Here is a 24,445-nt window from a genome sequence, read left to right on the forward strand (position 1 = left end):
GGTGTGTTTTGCCACCTGGTGTCATGGTAACAGCCGAGGAAAACTCCAGCGCCGGGCCCTGCTGTTCGCTGGAGACCCGGGTAGACGCTCGGCTGCCAATCTGACTATTTTATCAGAGTCTGAGAAAATATTTACAAGTTACACCGGCCCACATGGCTAATGACTGTTTGTTTTCCTGCGCCTGGCTCTTTCTCTCTGTGAATACGCACGTTTCAATGCCGCACACTCAGGGAACTGACAAACACGGGAACCGAATCACACGCACACGCATGCACACGCATGCACACGCACACACACGCTCACCCGGCCTCACGTCTTAGGGCACAAGCTCGTGTCCTGTAAGACCACGTCTGCGCCTCGCCAGAAAGGTCAGAATCCATCATTTCAGGAGTTCTTGTGGGGAAGCATTGGTTCCCCCTCGGCAGGCCTCACGCTCAGGAGGCACGGCGCCCACGCAGGGCTCCCCACGCAGGGCTCCCCACGCAGGGCTCCCCACGCAGGGCTCCCCACGCAGGGCTCCCCACGGGCTCCTGCTTGCCCCTTCCAGACTCCCCACGCAGGGCTCCCCACGGGCTCCTGCTTGCCCCTTCCTCTCTCCGAGCCGACCTGACCCCGCGCGTTCATAAGAGGCGTGTTTTCTGCCTCCTGACTCATGCGCCAAGAAGGGCCTCAGTCTAACCAAAGGCCAAGAAGGACTTTATTTTATTTTTTTAAATTTATCTTTACTGTTGCGAGTATTACAGATCCCCTCTTCCCCCCCCCAGGCCCCTCCACCCGCACCTGGCCCCTCCCTGCCCCAGGCCTTCGCCCCTCTATTGCCTGTGTCCATGGGTTATGCTATATGCACGTAAGTTTTGGGGTTAATCTCTCCCCTGCCACCCCCCTCCCTCGGAGACCCCTCAGCCTGTTCCATGCTCCAGTGTCTCTGGATCTGTTTTGTTGGTCAGCTTACTTGGTTCGTTAGAGCCCACCTACGAGCGAGATCGCGTGGTTCTGGCCTTTCTCCGACTGGCTTGTTTCGCTCCGCGTAATACTTCTTCACGTTTCTCTTTTCCCGCTCTGACTGTTCCCCACCCACGGACCCAGGCGACGCACGCTGCTGCGTGTGGAAGCCACAGTGCGCCCGGGCCGGTCTGAATCGTACCCCGTCCTGGGGCCCGGGGCCCGCCGAGCTGTGTGGGCCGCGCGGACAAGCACGCTTTCCATCCACCGGCCCAGGTCGTTGATAAAGACGGTCAACAACCCCGGGCCGGCCCAGCCCCTGAAGGACACCTGCTCCGTCGGCCTCATCGCTGATGCCCAATAGCCGCGCTCTGGGCACCTCTGGCCAGCGCAGGGGATGCGGGCGACGCCTTTCCCTCCGGGCCGGACGGGCCTCGGGAAGCTCCTGCCCGCGAGGTGCTTCCTGGGCAGGCGCAGGCTCGGCTGTGGACCCGCAACATCCGATGCGATGCTGAGCCGCTCGCCCCGAAAGGCGGCGGCCGTGAGCCCGGCCGCGGGGTCTGGCCTTACAGGAAAGCGAGGCAATTATTTGTTGCGTAAAAGGGTGGAGCTGTGCAGGCAACTTGTACTCTCCGCTGAGCACACGTCCCCGGCTCGCTGACGGGCGACGGGGCCATTATGACTCACTGTCACGGCCGCCTCTGCGCGCCTCTGTCCCAGCTGACCTTGTCCACGCGGCTGCTCGTGACTCCAAAACCTCCGGCTCGGTGGCGTCGCCCTGGGTCACAGCGCCTGCTTTATAATAAAATTAGACGCTTGTTTTTTATTAACTCAGATGGTCACATGGTTTTTATTTTTTATTGTATTAACAGGGTAAAAAACATTGATTTTTTTAAAAAAATTAAACCAACTGTTAATTCCTAGGATAAATCTCCTTGGTCCCTTTGTTTTATCATATTATGTATATTTTTTACATATTATCGAATTTAATCTGCTGAGATTTTGCTAAGACTTTTTACATCTATGTTCATGAGAAGTATTTTTTTTAATTTTTTTTATTTTTAAATGTTTTTGTTTTTAAATATGTTTTTATTTTTAAATATGTTTTTATTTATTTCAGAGAGAGAGACATTGATCGGCTGCCTCCCGCATGCCTCCTTCTGTGGATCGAGCTGGCAACCCGGGCACGTGCCCTGAGCGGGACTCGCACCGGTGACCTCCTAGTGCCCGGACACGCCCAGCCCCCTGAGCCGCGCCAGCCGGGCTAGTTTTGTCTGTTAATCCCCTTGTATTCTCTTCCTCCAGTTTTGGCATCAGGGTCACGCTGGCCTCATGGAGTGAGTTGGGGACGAGTCCCTCCTCCTCAGTTTTCCAGAGGAGTTTCTGTAGAGTCGATATTATTTCTTCTGTAATTTTTTTTGCAGAACCCACTAGTGAAACCGCCTGCCCCTAGGATTTCCTTTGTGGGAAGGTTTTTAGCTACAAACTGAGTGTCTTTCATCGACACTGGGATTCTCAGGTATTTCTTTCCGAATGTGCTTTGGTAGTTTGTGTCTTTCGTGAAATTTGTCCACTTGGCATCTAAGTTGTCAATTCTATCAGAATGAAGATGCCCGTAAACGTTAACTTTTTTCTCTCTTCGCATCTACAGACGCTGCAGTGATGTCACCACTCTCATTTCCGAGATCAGCCACTTGTTTCTTTGCTTTTTTCCTGATTAGACTAGAGACTCACCAACGCTATTGACAAGGAACGAGTGTTTGGTCTCATTGACCTTTCTCTAGGGCTTTGCCTGCTTTCATTCCATTAATTTCTGCTCTGATCTGCATTATTTTATCTGCTTAGTTCAGGTTTAATCTGCTTTCCTTTTTTCTAGTTTTTTAAGGTGAAAACAGAGGTGTCCTCTTGTTCCTTCGTTTGCGTGGTTTTTCTGGATTCCACCTACAAGTGAAGTCATAGGTATTTATCTTTCTCTGCCCAGTTTGTCATCGATCTCCAGTGGATTTCTGTTGGGCTCAGAGGAAGTACTTGGTATGACTTGAAACTATTTCTTTTTTTCTTTGGTTTTTGTTTCATTGTGTGTGTGTGTTCATCCTTGCCCGAGGATATTTTTTCCATTGCTTCTCAGAGAGGGAGGGAGGGAGAGAGAGACAGAGAGACATCGATGTGAGAGACACGAGACTGTCTGCCTCCCGCACCCGCCCCGACCCGGGGTGGGGAGCCAGCCTGAGACGGAGGCCCGTGCCCTCCACGGGGAGTCAGACCTGCAGCCCTCCTGGGCGCTGACGATATCACCACTGAGCCACACCAGCCAGGGCTTTTCCTGATTTCCTGAGACCTTCCACGAGGCAGGAGAGTTTTTGCTTGGCCGCCACTTCTGTCTGCTTGGAGTGGATGTGGGCGCCGTGCTCTCTGACTCGTGATTTACAGGGACGACCGGCTCCAAAGTAGGAACTTGCGTCTTCAGCGTGCCCGGCTCCCGGGCCGGCACCCGGCCGTCCATCTGCACTGTGTTCACCCTGCAGCTGTGTCTGTAGCCCACACGGCGCTTTAACGCACCTACATAGTTTCCAGCGTTAAAAACTGGGCTGGACTCCCTGCCAGCACTCTAGCTCCCGGAGCCCAAAATACCCCAACGCGGAGCGAGCAGGCTGGCAGGGTCCCCGAGGGGCATGGCCAACCCCACTGAAGGCAGGAGGGAAGTGGAGGCCAGATTTATAAAGGCCTTTGCATGTTGCACGCAGTGTTTAGACTTGATATTTTTAGGTGGTGGGAGCCATTGAAGAGTAGTCAGGGAGAGAGATACCGGCTGGTAACCTGAGCTGGGGCCTGTGTCTATGGTGAATCATCTAAGGCAGTGTGAGCCGGTGCTGCAGGAAGCAGAGAGGCCACCGGCTCTTCTGGCACCGTCATCGCGGGCCTGAGGCAATGGTCCGAATGTCTTGAAATTGCAGGTCGCCTTCTGGTCTGGCTCAAGGACCGGGACCCGCATCCGCCAGCCTCCCCTCAGGTATGAGGCGGGTCTGTCGGGTTGGGCTGGGTTGCAGTGGCCTCTGGGTTTTCCCTGTGGCTCTCCGGTCATTCTCCCTGCCCTTACTTCCACCCCCTGGAGCTGCCGCCTGAACAGGTAAATGAAGGGGGTGGAGACAAAAGCCCGACACTGGGGGCTGACTACACACAACACTCTAATTTCCTAACGCACAGGACCAAGAAACGACAATGGACCACCGCCCGCGGCTGAGGTCTCCTCTAGCTGCTGGTGCCCTGTGGTCGGCAGTTAGACAGACGTGAGCAGAGCAAGGACAATGCGCCAGGTACAGAAGGTCACCAGGGTGGAGCCCCAGCTGCCTAGCATGCACAATTGTAGGGCGGGGCCTCGCCCCCAGGGTGGCCTTTCCTCCCCTAGCATATCGCTGGTCCTGTGGTTTGGACCCCCTGACCTTTCCTCCCTAGAGATGACATCTAGGCCTCAGTTGTGTTTCAGCGCCAGGCCCAGAAAAGCAGCAAAACCAGCCACAGCTGACCTCAGGATCAGCTGCATTGAATACTGACCCCCTCCCCTAAGTCACCACACGGCCGGGGCCACCTCACAGGACACCGCACAGCGCTGAGGCTCAGACGCTGCATCTTGGCTCTGCATCCGCAGACATGTGAACATTGTGTGACACTGTGTGAGGCTCAAAGCCCCCCCGCCCCCTTCAATGACAGAACCTGGGCTTCTCCACCCTCTACACTCAGGACACACTCCTTCCAGAAGTTTCCTTGGCTCCTCCTGAGACATGACTCCCGGCAGCCTCCCCTTCTGTCCATCCTCAAAGCCTGCACGGGCCTGACGCTGAAGGTAAACACTGCAGGTGTCAGCTGGGAGCCTCCTAAACATTAGCAGAGCCACGCATTCCCTTCCCTTTGGTAAACGTCGCCCACACACTGAAAAGGTGAAATTGTCACGTCGGGAAGCAGGCCACGGCCTGTCACAACAAAACACCAATTCTCAAAACCATGAATCAACAATTTAGAGATGCTATTACAGCCCGGGCTGGTGTGGCTTAGTGTTTATGGCGTCAGCCAGCCCACTGACAGGTCTCGGGTTCGATTCCAGGTCAAGGGCACGTACCTGGGTTGCAGGCTCGGTCCCCGGCCTACTCGGGGCACGTGCGGGAGGCAACCAATCCATGTGTCTCTCACATCAGTGTTTCTCTCTCTCTCCCCCCCTCCCTTCCACTCTCTCAGAAAAGCAGTGGAGAAAATATCCTTGGGTGAAAATTTAAAAAAATTAAAAAAATATATATTTTTTTAAAGAAATGTCACTACATCCCACTGGCTGGATCCCGACCTCTTGAACACGTTAGGCAGCAGTTCTATGAGGGGCCGCACGCAGGAACGTGGGGCACTTTGAACCCCAGCTTGCGTTTTTGGAATGACATCAGAATTGAATGGACTTGAACGAGCCTGACGGATGGAGTCTTACTTGCAGGCTCGTAGGTTCCAAACTTTCTCATCGGACTTCAAACCAGGCAGGTCCCCAAAGGCAAAATCATGTGTAAGACGGAGGACTCATGGGCCCGGGTCGGAGAATCCTCTTCAGTCAAAACTCCAGGGATGCTCGTTCAGAAGAGGCTCCTGTTTCCAGGAAACGCTGAGAGAAGCCTTCACCCCGCTGCACAATCCTCGAGTGGGCCGAGGGTGTGGGCGCAACATGACGGGGGCCAGGGCCTCCGTGTTTCCCCCAGACGGCGACCACGGGAAGGCTCAGCTCCTCCTGCAACCTCCCCAGAGGGAAACTGTGACAGCTGGTGGCTGAAATAGAAGCTCCACGGCACGGTGGTGAGAGAGCAGGACCCACACGCTCCCTGCATTCGCTCCTTGGTAGTGAGTTTCAGACACATTTGCTGACAGACCGTCCTCTCTCTGCTTCTGCGTGGAACGGTTCACAGGAGGGCTGGGTGCTGAGCACAGATGAAAGCAGCTGTGTTTGCACTATGGCAACGAATGCAGGGTCCTGGGGAAGCGGCCCGGCACCAATCCTTGCTGTGTGCAGCCTTGAGTGACTCAGTTAACTCCCCTAAATCTTAGTGTTTTCATCTGTAAAATGGGGACAGCAATAGTACCTGTCTTTCCGGTCCCTTTAAAAAAATGATACGGTCAGTGTCATTAATGACTAACAGTGCTTTGCATCTAGTGACTGTCCTCAAATCTTAACTATTAATATAGTTAATAATTCAGTGAACAGGTATTTGCTATCTGCTAGGTACACGAAGTTAATCACTGTAATTATTAGTAACAGAGAGGGAAAGACAGAGACATGTATGTTCCCTGGTAGGGGCTGGGGAGTTGTCCAAAAGAAGTGAACCAGGGAGGGGTGGGCACAGGTTCAGCCCCGAGACGTGGATCCTGACACTCAGTGTACACGAATCTCTCCCAGGAGCCACAGCCAGGACCCAGGGGCCACAGCCAGTCACACCGGGCTCTGCTGTGGTCCGGTCCCCTCTCTCCCAGTTCCTGTCCCAGCTCCCACACCACAAGGGACTCTCAGTGTCGGAGGCACTGCGGCCTCCAGACCCCTCCTACCCCCACTCAGAGAGTGACCTCAGGATTCCTGGGAGTCACGAGTCCTCCTCAGCTGCTAATACCTGACATCCTATCCCTTGGATCCGTGTCTTGAGCCTGTTCAGATGGAATTAGCCCTGACGGGAGCAAAAGATGAGGCCCCACCGGTTATTGTTAAGACTCCGGATCATAGAACAGGGAGCAGGGTGAGAGGGCCCCAGGTTCCCAGGACAAGCCACCACTGCACCCCAGTGTTTCCTGCGCGTGGAGATCCAGAGATGATGGGAAGGACCCCTGGTGCCAACCCCAGAGGGGGGTGAAGCGGTGGTGGAGGCTCATGTATTCAGTGCTCTCCTCACCCCGGAGCACCCAGCCCCCCCCCCAGGTTCTGTCTCAGATGCTGGGGGTCAGAGGTGAATTAAACAGACCAGGTAGGGTGCTCACTGAGATCACGTGCTGCAGGGGAGACTGAGGACACCCACTTGGCAATTGGGCCAAATGTATACCGAACAGGATACCTATGGACACACTTGTATCCCATTGATATACAATGTATACACCTGTAGTTACTTGTTCATAAACGTACACAAGCATAAATACTGCTTGTTTTACATATAAACAAACTTTCATTTGAATGCCATAAACAGCAACCTTTGCACACACGCACGGTGATAAATGCTCAGAAGAAAAATGCAGCAGGACAAGGGGAGCCTGAGCTTCCACGCCCAGGCTGGGGAAGCTGATCTCCGCGCAGAGACTGCAGGGCGCCAGCAGCGGGAGGCAGAGCCCCAGGTGAGGCCCCAGGGGAGGCCCCAGGGGAGGCCCCAGGTGCCGTCCTTCGGGGAACAGCCGGCAGCTGAGCCGCGGGCGCTGCGCTCCAGGCCCGTGCGCCCCGCAGGAGCCCGGCTCCGGGTGGGCGCTCTGCCCTAGCGCCTAAGGCCTTCCGCGCTCCGCAGGGACTTGGCACCGGGTGTTCAGACTGGTCTCCCCACTTTGTTAATGAGAACGCTGGGGACCAGCTGGGAGGGCTCGGGAGGCCTCTGTACCTGCTCCAGGGACACGGTCCCAAGAGGAGCGCCTCGTCCCACGCCGGTCGCGCCGCTGCAGGCTCCCTGATCCTGCTGCCTTTCATCCCCAGTCTTTGCAACCGCACGAAATGGCCATTTCTGTGGGTCAGACGTTCACACTACCCCAATCTCTCCTGTTGCTGTGGGGTGGGCTAGGCGGAGCGTGAGGGCGAAGTTCCGGCGGATCCGGGCCCTGGGGTGACTCGCCCCGGGCTCCCGCGGGGCCGCCTCGGCTGGTCTTTCTGCCCCCCCCCCCCCCCCCCCGACGCAACGGGCTCCTTCCCGGGCGGGGCAGCCGCAGCGCCGGGCAGCCCAGCCTGGCAGACCCAGCGCGCTCCCCGGGGGACGTCCCGGTGGCACCGCCGGGCCCAGCTCCAGCCCCATTGTTTCCGCTTTGCTCGGCCGGGGAGGGGGGCCCCGCGTTTCCAACCAGCCCCCGCGCGCTGCCGGCAGGGACCAACTTCGGGAGCCTCCGCGCCGGACTTCTGAAGCGTGGGGGGCGCTTCTGCGGGGTTTCAGGGGCGTCCCGGGGGTCCGGCGACACCGGTCACTCACTGCTCATCCTTCAGCCCCGATCTTCCCCCGCCCGCCTCGCCCCGGTCCGGCCCCGCCGCAGCCAGGTGCCGCCCCTCCCGGGGGTGCCAGGTGCCGCCCCTCCCGCGCCCCCGCCCCCGCCCCCGCCCGGCTGGCGCTCCCGGGGCGGCGGTCCCGGGCCGGGCGGGGCGCAGCGGCGGGGGCGGCGCTCGGTGGGCGCGGCGAGGCGGGCGGGGGCGCGCACCTGGCCCCGGCCCCTCCCCGCGCCGCCCCCGCCCGGCCGCCCCGGCCCCTTCCCGCCGCCCCCGGCTGTCCTGCGCCGGCCGCGTGGGCGGACGATGGGTCAGCGCGCAGGGAGCGGGTGAGGCGGCCGCGAGCTCCTGACCGCGCCCGGCCGGCGGCTCCATGGACGCGCCGTGCGCCCTGGCGGCCAAGCCCCCCACCGGGTAAGCTGCGGGCGCGGGAGGCCGCGGGCACCGGGCGGGGCGCGGGGCCGGGGCGCAGGGCCCCCCGCGCTGGCCGCGCGCGAGCGGGAAGGGTGGTGGACTTTGGGCGCCGGGGTCGTTGCCCGGGCGACAGTGTCGGGCGGCGGCCGGAGCGCTTTTCGCGCGTGTGCGCGCCCTTCCCGGGGACCCCGCGCTCCCTCGAGCGTTCGCCCCGGGTGGGGAGGCGGGGGCGCCGGCCTCGGACTCCCGCCGGGTGGGTCCCCGCGCGCCCGGTGCGCGCCCCCGTCTCGCCCCCTCCCGGGGCCGCGGGTCCCGCAGAGAGAAGCGGAGGCGCCAGGACCTGAACGACGCGGGGCTCGGGGGGTCGTGGGGTCGTGGGGTCGTGGGGTCGTGGGGAGGGCCCCGCCCTGCAGGTTTTCATGGCACCACCCCCCCCACTGTGTTTCCCTGGTGCCCCGGACAGTGGACAGAGCGCGGGGTGGGGTCGGGCTGACCGCGGGCCGGGCCTTGGACCTCAGGTCAGGCCTTGGCCCCGGGGCTGCCCGCAGCCTAAGGGCCTGTTTACAGCCGCACCTGGAGCGTGCGGGTCACATGCCCCGCGAACGTGCCACTCGCCCTGAGAGTCACGTCCCTCCCACGGGAGAGACTCTGCCCCTTCCCGGGGACTGACCCCGAGGCGGAACCGCGCGCCCCGGCCGGGCCCAGGGCCTCGTCCCCGCGGCGGGCAAGCTGTCCCCCGGCAGGAGTCCCCGGGCAGGAGCGAAGGGGTGTGAGTCCCCCTGGCAGGAGCCCCTGGGCAGGAGTGAAGGGCTGTGAGTCCCCTGGCAGGAGTCCCCCGGACAGGAGTGAAGGGCTGTGAGTCCCCCGGCAGGAGTCCCCGGGACAGGAGGTCCCCGGGCAGGAGCCCCCCCCCCCCCCCCCCCCCCCCCCGGGCAGGAGCGAAGGGGTGTGAGTCCTGCGAATGGCCTGAGCGGGCGGCACCTGCTCCCCGGGGGCCCACTTTGCGCTCAGCAGCTGCTCAGCGCCTGGCTTTGGGGACAACTGGTCTCTCCCCCCTGCGGTTGCGTCCCCCTGACTCACCCTGCCCCGCGCCCCCAGGCCCCAGGCCGCTGCTGAGTCCCCAAGAGGTTTCCACATTGGCTCAAACACACACACGCTCCCCGAAAAACAAAAGCCTCCCCCTTCAACGCCAGGAGAAAGTGAGCCAGGTTAGCACAGCAAATAATGCTGAAGCCGAGGAATGTTGATGAGCTTTTCCTGCCTGGTTATGTAATTCCCTGGGAGCAAACATCTCCCCCGAGAGGAGCGTGGGAAGGCCCTTTTCACCGTAAGGGTGTCCGGAGGTGACTCGGGGCAGGTGGAGCAGAGTCACCTTTAAACCTGGGCTCTGTAGCCTGCGTAACGAGCCGGCCCAAGGAGACTGAACCACTCTGTCACTATCGCCTTATAAACAAATATGGAGAGAACTCTTCAGAGGCCGGCAGACCGGTAATGGGATTGTAAAATCCCTGGGAGAAATCTGATTATAGGAGTGAAACCTTGGGCCCCAACGCAGGCTCTCTCTCCAGCCTGGGGCGACACCCGGGTCAGGTTCCCGCTCTGCTTTTCTGAGCTCTGGTGGCCTTCGCATCGGAGTCCCCAAGGGAAACGAAGGACAGCCGGTCGCCGTGAGCAGGATAAAACGTGAAATTGTCGTTACCGAAGCATTTGGTTCTGGCTTGGCACTCACACCCTGGGCATCTGGCCTGCTTTGCCCAGGACGCGTAGACAGGTGGCTTTCAACTTCTGTTACTCCCAGTTAGTTTGTCGACTGTCATTTGTCTTAGTGCCTTTTGTGGAGAGACATCAAGAAAATAGCAGTGTGCTTCTGTTTTCCGGACAAGCCTGACGTGTTGCACAGCGGGGTACTGAGAGTTAAAATCGGAGGAGAGAACTGGCCTTGGGCTGTTTGGTTCTTTTAGAGAATGTAGGTGCACTGCCGTGAAGCTTCTGGCTTTGGGACGTGACTGGGGGCAGTGGGCTCTGGTGCATCTCCGGGAAATGACTGTGTTTCTGTCGCCGAGAACCAGGCTGAGCTTGCCACGCGCTCCGGGTAAATGAACGCGTGGCCCCTCTCGGGCCCTGCCCGGATGGTTATCAAATCAGACGTGCGGTTGGTGATCAGCTTTCCAGCGGATGTCGTGACCTGGACTCGGTCTTGTGCGGAAACAGCTAGCGGGGGAGGGGCCACGAAGCATAGGGGAGATTTCACGTTATGATGTCAAGTCGACAGGAGCCCTTCTTGAGGTCGGCTGACGGGGCAGAGAGATCAGTGAATGGGAAGTCACGGCTCGGGTGTCTGGCTGAATCATCAGTAGGTGGTCGTTTCTTATCTTGCTGAGAACAGGAGTGTGCATTTTTAGTTGGCTTGAAATGATATGTTTTTCTTAGTACTGTAATTTTATGAAAAATAACGAGTAACTTAACTCCCTGGGAAAGTTATTCTTTTAGGAAGCAGGACATATGCAGAGAGAAATCAGCAAGTCAGGCTCGATGTGGCTTTGAGGAATTTTTAAAAAATTTTTTGATATGTCTTTATTGATTTCAGAGAGAGGAAGGGAGAGGGAGAGAGAGAGATAGAAACATCCATGATGACAGAGTTACTGATCGGCTGCGTCCTGCAGGCCCCCTGCCAGGGATGGAGCCGGAAACTCAGGCATGTGCCCTGACCGGGCATCGAACCGCGATCTCCTGGATCCTAGGTCGGTGCTCAGCCGCTGAGCCCGGCTGGCCAGGCCGACTTTGAGGAATTTTAGAGCTCAGCTGAAGTGTAATAACTGACAGAATGTTCTAGGCCACAAGGAAAGGCAGATTGCCTTTGGTAAAGTTTTAAAATACACAGGATGGCCTCCCAAAAATGTATACACACTTTGAGCAATGATAAAGGCAGTGTTTATTAAAATGTGTTTCATTTTCATAATGTAATAGAATTAGCTGTTAGAGTGTGTGTACATTTTTGGGGGACACTCTGTATTTAAGCCCATGCAGGGTGACCTGTTTCCTTTTACTTTGTCTGTGAGATGCACCCCAATAGCCGGCAATGGGACAAGGTTAAATTTCGCACTGGACCTACATAAATAAGAGACAGAGGGCGTGAGGTTTGGCTGGTTAATTTGTTTTCTGTGGAGGAAACACATTTCCATAGAAGGGGACACTCTCCAGGGGCGTGAAATGTCAGAGCAGCTGGCACATGTGGCCCGTGGCTGTGCTTGAGCACTGAGCTTACGTGAAACTCAGTTTCATCCCAGTGTGAGCTCCATGCAGACATAGCTGGTGTTCATCTCCTTCATAATTTAATCAAGTTATTAAGACACGGAATAAATTTTTAAAAATTAATAGAAGTGGGTAATTCGAGCTCCCCCACTTAATAGTCACCATAGCAGGCCTGCTACTCTTGGGGGTCAAGACAATGACATTTTCTATTCAACTCTCACAAGCACACAGGTGTTAAAGGGATATTAACAAGTGTACACCATAGTAAGACGTTTAGGTAGCTAGCTTTATTTTTTATTCTTTTATGTTTTCTAGGCTTTTGGCTAACATGTTGGAGAACGTGTTTATATTCTTTAAAATGATAGCATGTATAATTATTTGTTCCATTAAGTTTTTCCCATTTAATCTGAGCTATATATATATATTTTAAATATGTCTTTATTGATTTCAGAGAGAGGAAGGGAGAGGGAGAGAGAGAAACATCCATGATGAGAGTCATCAATCAGCTGCCTCCTGCACGCCCCCCTCTGGGGATCAAGCCCACAACCTGGGCACGTGCCCTGACCGGGAATCGAACTGCGATCTCCTGGATCCTAGGTCGACTCTCAACTGCTGAGCCACGCCGGCCGGGCTGAGCTATATTTTTAAAATATATTTCTGAGCCATTATTCTTTCTATTACGTTTATTGGGGTAACATTATTTAGCAACATTGTATAAGTGAGCTGTTCTTTATGTTGGCAGTTCATCTAAGAACTCACAAGTTGGGTCTTGTTTGATACAAAGTGGAAAGTAGTCCTAGGAATTTTATTCTTTTGTAATTATGTTTGTTCTTAATAAATTAGAGGAGTCAAACATGTCCCTGTCACAATATCAAATAATCTCAGAGCGTTTTAAGTATTTCCCAGTGGTTGTGGTCGCGTGAGGGTGATGAAACTAAGTACGATTAAATGTTTAAGGCTGGGCCTCCCGGCCTTCAGAGCTGTGGCCTGCAGCCCGGCCTCCGCTCTCTGCCCGCCCCAGTGCCCCGGCCCAGTGACAGCCACACACGCAGGTCTGGGTTCAGTGGCCTCTTTAATTTAGGATCTGGGAAGCAAAGTCATAAAACTCGTGTGCACCCAAGAGTGTGCCCGTAATTATTAAGGAAACAAGATTATAGGCTGTGTCTTCAGACCATAATAAGTGGTTGAGGTTTCTAGGCCTTTCTGTGCCTTGTTATTAAATTTATCATTAAACATAATTTTGGTCAGAAGTCTTAAAAATGAGCAGAAATCTTTTACACCGACGTGCTCAGATAGAGGATGTGCACATTTAAAACATAGGGTCGCTTGGTTCTGACTTAGACTTAAACTAAGCAAGAACATTAGGTAGAGAGATGGTAGTGTTTTTATTATGCACTATCTCGCCCCATCCACATTTAATTATGGAGTCTGTGGATTTTGTGTGTTCTTAATTTGATTTGATTTTTAAATTATTTTTAAAAAATATTTTAAAATATGTCATTTTTATTGATTTCAGAGAGATGACAGGAGAGGGGGAGAGAGAGAGAAACATCAATGAGAGAGTCATTGATCGGCTGCCTCCTGCACGCCCCCTGCTGGGGATCGAGCCCGAAACCCGGGCCTGTGCCCTGACCAGGAGTCGAACCTTCGGCTTCCTGGGTCCTAGGTCGATGCTCATCTGCTGAGCCACAACTGGCCAGGCTATGTTGGTTAACTTTACACATTTTCAGTTACTTTACCCTGTAAGAAAACATAGATTTGATGTATATGAAGCTTTTCTAGATCTTCACCTTTGCACTTTTTCTCTATTGGAAATACTTACTACGACTGGTATTATTGAGATGCAGGGTGTTCCAAAAATGTTCACACACTTAACCAGCTGAGAGCTCGGTTTTGAGAATAAAATGTATTTTGATAAACTCTGCCTTTATAATTATTCAAAGTCTGTGTATACACTTTTAGGGGGACGCCCTATATATATTACTATGTTGATAATGTGCCTTTATTATCAACTTTAAATTTCAGCCCCGTGCCCTCCCACAGCGTCCCTTCGCTTCCTCACTGTCCCCTGTCCCTCAGTGTCCACCCTTCGGGGCCACCTGCCGCTCTCAGGAGCTGCGCTGTGGCAGTGCCGGGTTACTCGCGCTTCCTTGGTGTTTCCCTGTTTTTTATGTCTCGCCTGTTTCTTCTCCTGTGTGGTTTATATGGTTTCCTTTGCTTTTTACAAAGCTGGTGATGGATCGTTCTGAGGACCTCGCGGGGTGGATGCCAGGCTGGACTTGGCCGTGAGCTCGGGGCCTCCGGCGAGACCTGCCTTTCCCGCTGCTGGCGCGGGGGGCAGCTCACTGCCCAGCGGGGAGACTCTCTAGCCTTTGGGGTCCCCAGGCTTCCTCCTGGTCCCCAGTTAGCCGCCTTCTACAGGCCAAGTCCAATTAGAATACATTCCACAGCTGAAACATTTCAATTAAAAAGGGGAGAAAAGGAAAAGCTTTTCAAGCTGCTGTGAAGTTGCGGTTCATTTAGTTGCATTTAGACTGGTTCCCAGACCACAGGCCTCTCTGCAGGTCCCCCCCCCCCGAACCACACCCAGGGACGCGTTAACAGGCAGGGACTGGTTTAGGTAAATCACTGATGCCCTTACCCCGCCCACCCAAATCCACGCAGGACGCAGTTCCCCAGAGTGGGCCGGGTCCATCAGATCCGGGCTCTTTCATCTCCCCGCTTCTCAGCTTGTTGCCTGAGAACACAGAGAGGACCCGTCCGGTGTCTCAGGGGCGGTGTCCCCTCCGGACAGCAGGCCGTCCATTCTCCATGGAGCTCGTGTTTGTGTCCTGCGTCCCAGGGCACAAACACGTGCAGTGGCTCCCAGGGCTGGGCGGGGCAGCTTCCCTAATCCCAGACGCGTCCCGCTTGGTCCTTAATCCTATTTGACTCTCTCAGATCCAAGGCAGACTGGCCGGCTTAGTGGAAGGAACCCCGGCTCAGGAGTAGGGAGCCTTGGGCCCCGCCTCAGCCCTACAAGACTCCCTGTCCCCCCTCAGTGTGGTTCTGTGTTAGTTTTCTAACTGCCTCCTGTTTTCCACAGTGTCTACACCACTTTGCATTCCTACCACGGTGCACAAGGGCCCCAGTCGTGTCCTCCCTCCCCCCCCCCCCGTGCCCTCGCCATGGGCCCAGTCCTAACCTCCTGGCCATGAACCCCAGGAACCAGGGGTCACGTCTCTAACCCTGTGTGAGGACAGACTGGCAGGTGACTCTGCTTCTCCTGCTAACACCAGGTCCGGGGAGACCCCGGGTTTCTTTGAGTGGGGGCTGGAAGGTGGGGAGGGAAGCGGATTCCTGGGAGCGGGTCCTTAGGGCAGCCGGGGCGGGAATCAGGTCTTCCAGCCGCACCGCAGGCCTGGGAGGGGGCAGGTGGGAGGGAGCCGCCTGGACGATGCAGCGTTTGCCTCGGCGCCCGGGCTCAGAGTGGCCGGAGCAGCCAGAGAACAGGGGGAACACCCAGCGTGTTGGCCCTACAGGAACATGTAACTACACGCAACAGTTAGATACAAGCCGGAGGGGTCTGGATGTGAGTGCGAGTGTGTGTGAGCTTGTGCATGTGAACATGTGTGTGAGTCTGTGTGGCTGTGTGTGCGTGTGAGTATGTGTGCCCACGAGTGTGTGTGCACATGAGTGTGTGTGTGAGTGTGCATACGTGTGCGGGTGAGAGTGAAGCTGAGGCTGACCCCAGCACTTGGCAGACAGTGAATTCCCAAATCAGATTTTTCAAACCTAGTGCTTGGGAGTTGGATTTAAAAATATCTGGGGTGGGAGCGATCACACAGCAGACTGCACACTTGCGTTCCTGTGATTACTGAGACTTAAATATAGCGTCGCTGGCCGGAGCCCGATTAGCTGAGCACGGAGTCCGGGAACGCTCAATAAAGAGACCATCGGGTTGGAGAGAGACAGACGCTGTGGCCAGAACCCCGACATGTGCCACCGAGAGCAGGCCTGGCCAGGGTTCCCGGCCGCCCGCCCTTCCCTCTCACTGTAATCATCAGGTGGGGTCGGTGTGGGTGGAATTGAAGACGTTCGCCCCCCTACTCCGTGTCTAAACCACTTCTTACACGGGGGTGGTCACCGTGGCGTCCTGCCTGTCACACGCAGGGAGAGCGGGTCGCAGGCTCTCACGGGGGCTGAGTCACCTCATCAGATGCTGAAGTGTCCCTGGGCTCAGGAAGTCTGAGCGTGTCCCCTGCCTCAGCCCCCGAAACTGCCCGACCCCACTTCTCAGGGGTGTCTGTAGGTTTCACACACACACAGACCCATCATGCGAAAATGTGCCTGAGTGAGGTCACCATGCGGATTTTGAATCACTTAGCAAAGTATGAAAACCAACTAGTTTAGAAACTAGACTAATTTAAATTGAAATAGACTTTAATTGAAATATTTCATTATTCACCAATCTTGTTTTTTAACTCACCATAATGTCTCACATTTTCGGTGACGCATTTTTCTAAGAGTAGGACACAGCATGCTCTTCCCAAGGCCTTGCCTCGTTCAGCATTTTATTTATTTTTTGTTTGCTTGTTAATCCCCACCTGAGGATATTTTTTCCATTGCTTTTCAGAGAGAGTGGAAGCGGGGTTGGGGGGGGGAGAGAGAAACATTGATGTGAGAGGGACACGTCGATTGGTTGCCTCCCGCACGAGCCCCAACTGGGGCCGGGAATCGAACCTGCAACCCTTTGGTGCTCAGGCCAACACTCTAACCACTGAGCACGCCGACCAGGGTCCTTTCGGCATCTTGGTCACCCCTGACAGAGCTGCCTTCCCGCCCACAGACTTGTCACCGGCCCCGCGTCGGCCCTCCCCGTTGGTGGCAGTCATCTTGCTCCAGTTTCTGAATGCAATTGTCACATGACCCTGAAGTCTGCTCACCCTGTGGTCACCCCAGAACACAAAGTAGAAGCCGGGGACACGGCGTCCAAAGCCTCAGGACCTCCAGCCGCTATCTGCTCTGTGCCCAGAGCCAGATGGTGTCGGTCGCTGTGTGTTTGAGCCCCAGAGTTTCTCAACCACGTTTTTCTGAAGACAGAGTCCCTCGGGTGGCTCCTCTGGTGCGGGACACTCGCCACGCCCCCCCGGCTGTCACGGTGCGAACGCATTGCTGGATGCGTAACTCTCAGGTGGGGTTTACTGTTTGAAAGACACCCGTGGGGTGGGGGGGAGAGGACCCAGCTGTCGTGGGCACAGAACGCGTATGTGAGTTAATATGTCTTCTTGATGCCGATTTCTCATTTTCTGGGGTTAAAATTACACAGTGTTCTCCTGTCAGGGTTAGACGTTAACTGAGTTGATGGGAAGTAACGGGTGACTTGTTTTTAGGCTGGGCTGGCTTTAGTAACACACTGGGGGGGGCACATAGGTCACCTTCATAGCATTTTACCTGGATGGGGGTGTTCTTGTAAAGCTAGTGTTCATCGGCATTAACAGGTGTTCTCATTAACTTTGTACACGCAAAAGTGACGTAATTGGGGGGGAAGATTTCCCCCAGGTGTTACTTGTGCCCCTTTCCTTTTGTCAAAGGGAAGTAGAGGCCACCCCTCGCTCGGCAAGAGGGTCCCAGTGACCATGGGGAGGTTGTGCTTCCTCTGTTCTCACTGCTCCTGCAGCCTGGGGTGGGGTGCCACCCCCACCTGCCACCCCCACCTGCCACCCCCACCTGCCACCCCCCACCTGCCACCCCCACCACCCACCCGCCACCACCCACCCGCCACCCCCACCCCCACCTGCCACCCCCACCTGCCACCCCCACCTGCCACCCCCACCTGCCACCCCCACCTGCCACCCCCCACCTGCCACCCCCACCACCCACCCGCCACCACCCACCCGCCACCCCCACCCCCACCTGCCACCCCCACCTGCCACCCCCACCTGCCACCCCCACCTGCCACCCCCACCTGCCACCCCCCACCTGCCACCCCCACCACCCACCCGCCACCACCCACCCGCCACCCCCACCCCCACCTGCCACCCCCACCTGCCACCCCCCCCCGCCACCCCCACCTGCCACCCCCCCCGCCACCCCCACCTGCCACCCCCCCCGCCACCCCCACCTGCCACCCCCCACCTGCCACCCCCACCTGCCACCCCCACCTGCCACCCCCACCTGCCACCCCCACCTGCCACCCCCCACCTGCCACCCCCACCTGCCACCCCCCACCTGCCACCCCCACCCGCCACCCCCACCCCCACCTGCCACCCCCCCCGCCACCCCCGCCACATCTCCGCTGCACACCTGGAAGCAGGTGTCCACATCGACCTCACTAGTGACTTTAGACTGTAGACTCTTCAGTCCACATTCAACTACGTCTCCTGTCTCCAGATTTCATTAAAGGGCCTAGAATATTTCTAAAAGCGTAAGCCTGAAATCACGGTCTGTTCTGTGACCTCGCTAATGAGCCCTGTTAACGTCGACCTACTGCTGTGCTCAGATCAGTGTGCGAGTTCTGGTGCCGTAGTGGGGACAGTGGCCTGTTTCTGGGAACACAGCCTGTGCCCGGTACGCTGTGGTCATAGCTGCTGCAGGACGGTGGGGAAGGCGGGCCAGCGATTCAGCTCTTGCCAGGGATGAGTCACCAGCCTGCCCGGGGGTAGGGACGTCCTTGACGCGCCGACAGCCAGCTTCCTGCCCCGGGTCCTGCTTCCTTTAAAACAGCAGTGGCTTGTCGCTCCCCCGGGTTTCGGTGAGCTCAGGTAGAGTCCCCACCCTCTGAAAGCACTGTGAGCACCGGAGCCGTGGCTTTTTAGGAAAGAATACGTGGTCTCTCACTCCCTGTGCCAGCAGCGGACGGCCTCCGAGTCTGGGAGAGATCCATCTGCTGATTCACTCAGTGTCAGTACTGACAGGGATGTGGAAAGAGGGGAACAGGTGACTCACACGGGACTCTGTCCCCTGACCCTTCAGGCCGGCGGGGGAGAGGTGGACACGGCGTGGCTGACATGCGGGCAGAGAGCTCAGGGGGCAGAGACCTGGGTCAGGGCCGGAGGCAGGGGCAGGGATCCACGGGGAAGGTGACAGGTGACAGGTGACAGCGCCCTGAGGTCATGTGGTGCTGGTGCGGGTGCAGCCGCTCTGTAAGATACCCGGGGGCTCCTTGATCTCATCAGCGTTGCCCTGCACAGCTGTTTGTCCAAAAATTAAATCGATCAAAAAAGACATGAAACATTTTACCTCTGAAAAAAAATGTTTTGGTAAAAAAAAAAAAAAAAATCAAAGAAAGAAAGCAAAGGCAACCTTAATTATTTATTTGCCGTAATTTAATCTTCTCGCAGCGTTTTAGGACAAACTCTGAGTTAAAGTCATGCACGTATGACGGGGTGCCGAGAGCCTCTGGGACGCCCCGAGAACGGCCCGGGAGTCCTGCCTGCGGGCGGGCCGAGATAAGGCAGGGTTATTTTTACGAAAGGTTTCTCAGAAAGAGGCTCTGCTGAGGCAGTCCTTAAATATAACCCCTCCCAGACGCCGAGGGAGCAGCCGGGCGGAGCTGAAGCGCCGCGCCCGGATTAGCTTGGGAATAGACACCCGGAGGTTTACTCGACGGGGTTTCTTTTGCCTGATGAACAAACAGGAGGGCGGAGGTGTGGACGAGGCAGACTCATGAGCCTGTGGGCACTGGGCACTTCTCAGAAAGGCTGACAAGCAAGCCGAGGAGGCAGGTGGCGGGGCCACTCCTGAGGCTTTGGTGGCTGTTCTGGGGGCCCACGGCCTGCGCAGACGTCCAGAGAGTGAACCCCACTTACGGCTTAGGAGCAATGGGGTGGACGCCCCGGGTGTGTGTTATCACTGCCTGGTTACCAGGATGTCACCTGTGCTTTGCTGGTGGGTCCTGTGGGCACCGATGGGACAGGCCGGGTCAGTGGCCACAGGGGCCGCCCCCACTCGCAGGGGTCTTTCTGTCCAGTTACGTCGGCAACATTTTTTTTAACAAGAAATAAATTTGATAACTTTGAACGCGTGATACAGGTAAAACTTTTTTAATTTTTTATTAAAGATTTTTTTACTGATTTTTAAAGAGAGAGGAAAGGAGAGGGGGAGAGAGGGGGAGAGAGGGAAACATGAATATGAGAGGGGAACGTTGACCGGCCGCCTCCCGCACGCCCCCTCCTGGGGATCACGCCTGCAACCCGGGCACGCGCCCTGACTGGGAATCGAACCAGCGACCTTCTGGTGCAGGGACGGCACCCAGCCCACCGAGCCTCACCGCACGGGGTGGAACTGTGGATTCTGTATAAACTCTGGATTCTGTGTAAGTGGAGCACAGGCCAAGTGCAAGCACAATGCTAGGTCTCCGGCGCATACGAAAATATGTAGAGTTACGTCAGATAGGGAGAAAAGCATTAAATCATTATTCAGACCAAGTGAAGACTCAAGTAGTCCTTGGCCAAGGCAGACGGGCTAATTGCCGTCAGTGGGGCTGCGGCTGGCTTGCTGAGGGCACCGTGTACCCTTGTGCCCTGAAGCGCTGGAGTGACCGGTCTTGCAGCCAGAGGCCCTGCTGGCTCCCACTAATGAGGCCTCTCGCCCCCGCTCTTCTTCTTAGTATTTTGAAGACGACGTTTTTAAAGAATTTCTTTTCCTCTGTGCAATTGAGGTGTAGGGCCCGTGTCCCCAAGGCCTCGATGTAGGGCCCGTGTCCAGGAAGGTTAGTGGAACCAGGAACAGGACGACACATCAGGGAGGGCGAGGGAGGAGAGCTCTCGGCCTTGACCCAGGCGGCGCCTTGTCTTTGGGTCTCTGACAAGCTGGGCAGAAAGGGGGACGCCGATTTCCACAGCCCCCGTCCTGAGAGGGGGCACCCGAGGCCGTGTTTCCTGGCTCTGAGAGGTAGTTAATTCCTTGCACTGGCCTGTTCTGGTCACTGCTGCCCACTCGCCATCTGGGGCTTGCTGCAAATGTTCACGTCCGCCCACCCCCAGAAAGAAGACACCCACCACCAAAGAGGGGCTCCCGGTGGCGCTCTCATCCTAGCTGGTATTTAGATCTTAGGGGAATGTTGATTTTGTGCGTTTGTTTGCTTTATTAGACAATTGGCCCAATTGGGTTTATAAATTTCTGCCAAGCTCCTTGGGGTTATTGTTTCAAGATAGTTCTGCTTACAAAGCCCTTATCACAAATAGTCTGGGGCCTGGGTGACGGTCTGTCTCGTGTCGGTTCTCCAAGCCCATGGTATCTGCTGAGGGCTCCATCCGCAGGCGTGCCGTCTGAAGGTGTTGGGAGGCGGGGGCGGGATGAACAGGTGAAGCCCAGAGGATTTTTAGGACAGTGAGACTGCTCTGTGTGGTGCTGTAACAGCAACTATGTATCTTTATACATTTGTCTAAACCCACGGAACGTGCAACACCCAGAGTGCGGCTGGAGGTGGCTATGATCTCTGCTGGTCGTGGTGTTAGTGTAGCTTCCTCCGTTGTAACCATGTAACCTCTGTTGTGGGAATCCAGGCACCTTCTGCTGACTTTTCTTTTTTAAAATGTTTTTATTGATTTCAGAGAGAGGAAGGGAGAGGGGGAGAGAGAGATAGAAACATCAATGATGAGAGAGTCATTGATCGGCTGCAGCCTGCAACCCAGGCCTGTGCCCTGACCGGGACTCGAACCCCGATCGCCTGGATCCTAGGTCGACGCTCAACCGCTGAGCCACACTCAGCGGGGCTAGGTGCTCATTTTAAAGTCGTCCAAACATCACGATTTAATTTAACATTTAGAATGTGTCCAGTAGCTTCCACGTAAACCCGTTGTGTGTCCTCCGGATGAATCATTGATTTTTAACGAGCCGAGCTCTGCCCGTTATTAGCCCCTCGGTGCTGGGCTGGTACACAGGGTGGGGCCTCCGAGTAATCTGAGAGTGACAACAGCTGTGCCACTCCTCACTGGGCCACAAGTGTCCCAAGGAGAGCCGCCCCCGCGGGCCGCGTGGGCGTGGGCGCGGGCGCGGGGACTGGTCGGAGGGAGGCGCAGGAAAGTGCCCAGCTCAGCCTGGGCCGCTGCCTGGCTTTCCTGTCATTGCCGGTTGCCTCCAAGCTGGAACCATCTAGAGAAACGGACCTCTGTGTGTTGGGGATCCCCCCCCCGTGGTCTCGGCTGTAGCTGCCGTTCGTTTGCTACTCTGGCTGTCATTGCTCCTGGGAGCTCAGCGCGCGCAGAGGCCGGTTTGCAGCTGCCTGGCCTCGGTGCCTGGAGTCAGGGGCCTGTCTAAATATAGCGCCGCCGACCCGGTGTGGCTGGAGGGGGGGCGGGTGGCCATACATGGGAGTGACGCCGGTCTCCGTGCCCTGGCCGCCCCTCCCGGGGCCTCGCCCTCATTCAGTTCGTCTCTGGTCTCGTTCCCCGTTTGGCGGGCGCGCGCGTGGGAGTTTCTGAGAACGTGGGGCTGCCGCCTTCGCCTGTCATTCGATAGGGGCGTTGCAGTGCCCGGCTCGCGGGCGCTCAAGGCCGCCGCCCAGTGTTCAGTGCAGAGGCAGGCGAGCCGGTCTTCAGGCCCCCAGGCCCCGCTCCTCGCAGGTGCTTCTCTGCTGGGTCTCGGGCGGCACAGAGAGGCCGGCACAGGACGTGCGCCCGCCCCGCGCTGCTGACCGTGTCCCCCCCAGTCCTGCAGGCGGCTTCGGCCGGGGCTGGGCTTCAGCCTGCGTGTTGGGGGCCTGGGCGGAGGGAGGGGGTCTGTCCGCCCGTCTGCGACCATTTACTGACCGCCCCCTTTGTGTCATCTCGGTGCTCCCTGCGCTCACAGGACGGCATCGCGGGCGGGTCCTCGGAGCGGCCTGGCCGGCCAGCGCCCTCCTCTCCATCTGACAGAACAGAACTGCGGGCAGCAAGGGCGAGCCCCGGGTCCACCCAGCAGCCGGTCCATCCACCTCCCGGCCCTGCGTCCCTCCCTCCGTCCCCTCAGCCCTCATCCGTCCGTCTCTGTTGTTATTAGTCATGTACACGAAGGTAACAGGCGAATTAGGGCCACGGGATGTTTTTTTTAAATTAAGGATCATTGGCCCACAACTTTAAAAAATTATGTTTTCTTATCCGGAGAAAAAAAATTTAAAACTAGTCACTCGTTATAGTTCTAAAATTACAGATGCGGCATCACTTTTTTTCTTTTAACCCTCACCTGAGGACATTTTCCCATTGCTTTTTTAGACAGAGTGAAGGGGGGGAGGGAGAGGGGGAGCACAGATGTGAGAGACGCCCCGAGTGGTTGCCTCCCGCTCTCACCCCCATCAGGGGCCGGGGATCGAACCTGCAACTGGGGTACGTGCCCTTGGCTGGAATCGAACCCGGGACCCTTTGGTCTGCGGGCCGATGCTCTAACCACTGAGCAAACCGGCCAGGGCTGCGACATAATTGTTACCGGGGAAAAGTAAGTTATTTTAAATAGACTTTCTCAAGTTCTGCTTTAACGTTTGTGTTTCACACGTCCTAAGTTAGTAATCGAAGGCACACTCCAGCTCCATGTGGGACTGAATTCTGTACTCGGTAGGTGGGGACAGGGCAGGAAGGGAAAGAAAGGGGGTCGGTCGGTCCTGGGGGGTCGGGAGGAGGGGAGAAGCTGGAGACACACGAGCAGAGATAGAGAAGCCAGGGGCCAAGGGCCAGTGGGGGACCCACAGGAACTAAGACGTGGGAGGGCACTAGGGTGCTGGCTCTTGTTACCTGTGGCCTCAGGACACGTCAGACAGAAGTCCCAGCATCACGCGTGGATCAATCGTCCTTTCTCCGTTTTTAGCCGATGCGTTTTTTAATTTGTTGTTTTTGAGTAATGTCACGTCTACAGGAAGGGAACACAAAGGATCCCCCATCCCGTCAGGGTTGTTAACACTTACATCTGCTCTGTCACTCTCTCCGCCCTCCTTCGTGTGTAGGTGCATGCACACGTGTGCACACGGATGCACACACATGCACACGTGCGTGTACACGGACACCCCCCGTGCTCACACAGACGCTCACACAGCCCACCGCTCAGAGCAGGGTGCTGATATTCCCGAGGCCGCCCCCGTGCCCCAGCCCCCCCCCCTCTTCCCGCCCCCCTCTGACGTGGAGAACCTGACCCCAAATCTTTAACCCGTGTGCTCATCGGTTTAATCCGTGTCCAGCCGAACCCCTCCTCGCCCCGGCTGCCTCCCTGGTCGCCGGAGTCAGTACTTTTTCCAGAGAAGAAAAGCGAGGAAAGGAAGCGGCATGTACCTGGAGAGGTTTGCTTTCAGTGAAACAATGAGGTTCAGTCGATTTTAGAAATTTACTTCGGACTTTCGAGTTTCAGTAGGTGGAAAACTTTGCATTGACGGGGATGCGCTGCTTCCGTAACTCACTCACTGCCAGCTTTACTGAGGTGCCGAGTCCCCCGCTGGTTCCTGTGAGGTTTAAGGTGCGGGACGGCCCTGAGCGATTCCAGGCAGAAGCGGAGGGTCATCAGCCCCGTCACGGGCCCGCCCCCATCGCGTCCTGAGGGGTGAGGGGCAGCGCCCGCTCCTGGTGGGTCCGAGCGGCTTTCTCCTGGGACACCCGGGGAGGATGGCCGGCCAAGTGCCGCCTGTATCTAAATGCCCGCCGGCTGCGGGCGCGGAGGCCTGGCTGCTGGCTGCGGGTGCGGCCACGTCCTCAAGCTGCCTCCGCAGAGGCTGGT

General features: G+C 56.7%; 1 protein-coding gene across 8 annotated transcripts in view; it reads left to right on the forward strand.

Annotated features, from left to right (window-relative positions):
• Nucleotides 1–8,282: 8,282 nt before the first annotated feature.
• COBL (cordon-bleu WH2 repeat protein) overlaps nucleotides 8,283–24,445 on the forward strand; it is an 85,222-nt gene continuing 69,059 nt past the window's right edge. For 5 of the 8 annotated variants that reach the window (XM_081146626.1, XM_081146627.1, XM_081146628.1 and 2 more), the window contains exon 1: nucleotides 8,373–8,536. In XM_081146626.1, coding sequence (XP_081002752.1) covers nucleotides 8,496–8,536 — 41 coding nt within the window. In that variant the 5' untranslated portion in view covers nucleotides 8,373–8,495. Of the gene's footprint in view, nucleotides 8,537–10,533; nucleotides 10,890–24,445 lie in introns of those variants that run through there. The other 3 variants (XM_081146631.1, XM_081146630.1, XM_081146633.1) reach the window with 3 other exon arrangements.

This window comes from Miniopterus schreibersii (genome assembly GCF_964146895.1).
Source record: "Miniopterus schreibersii genome assembly, chromosome: 9".
Lineage (NCBI taxonomy): Eukaryota > Metazoa > Chordata > Mammalia > Chiroptera > Miniopteridae > Miniopterus > Miniopterus schreibersii.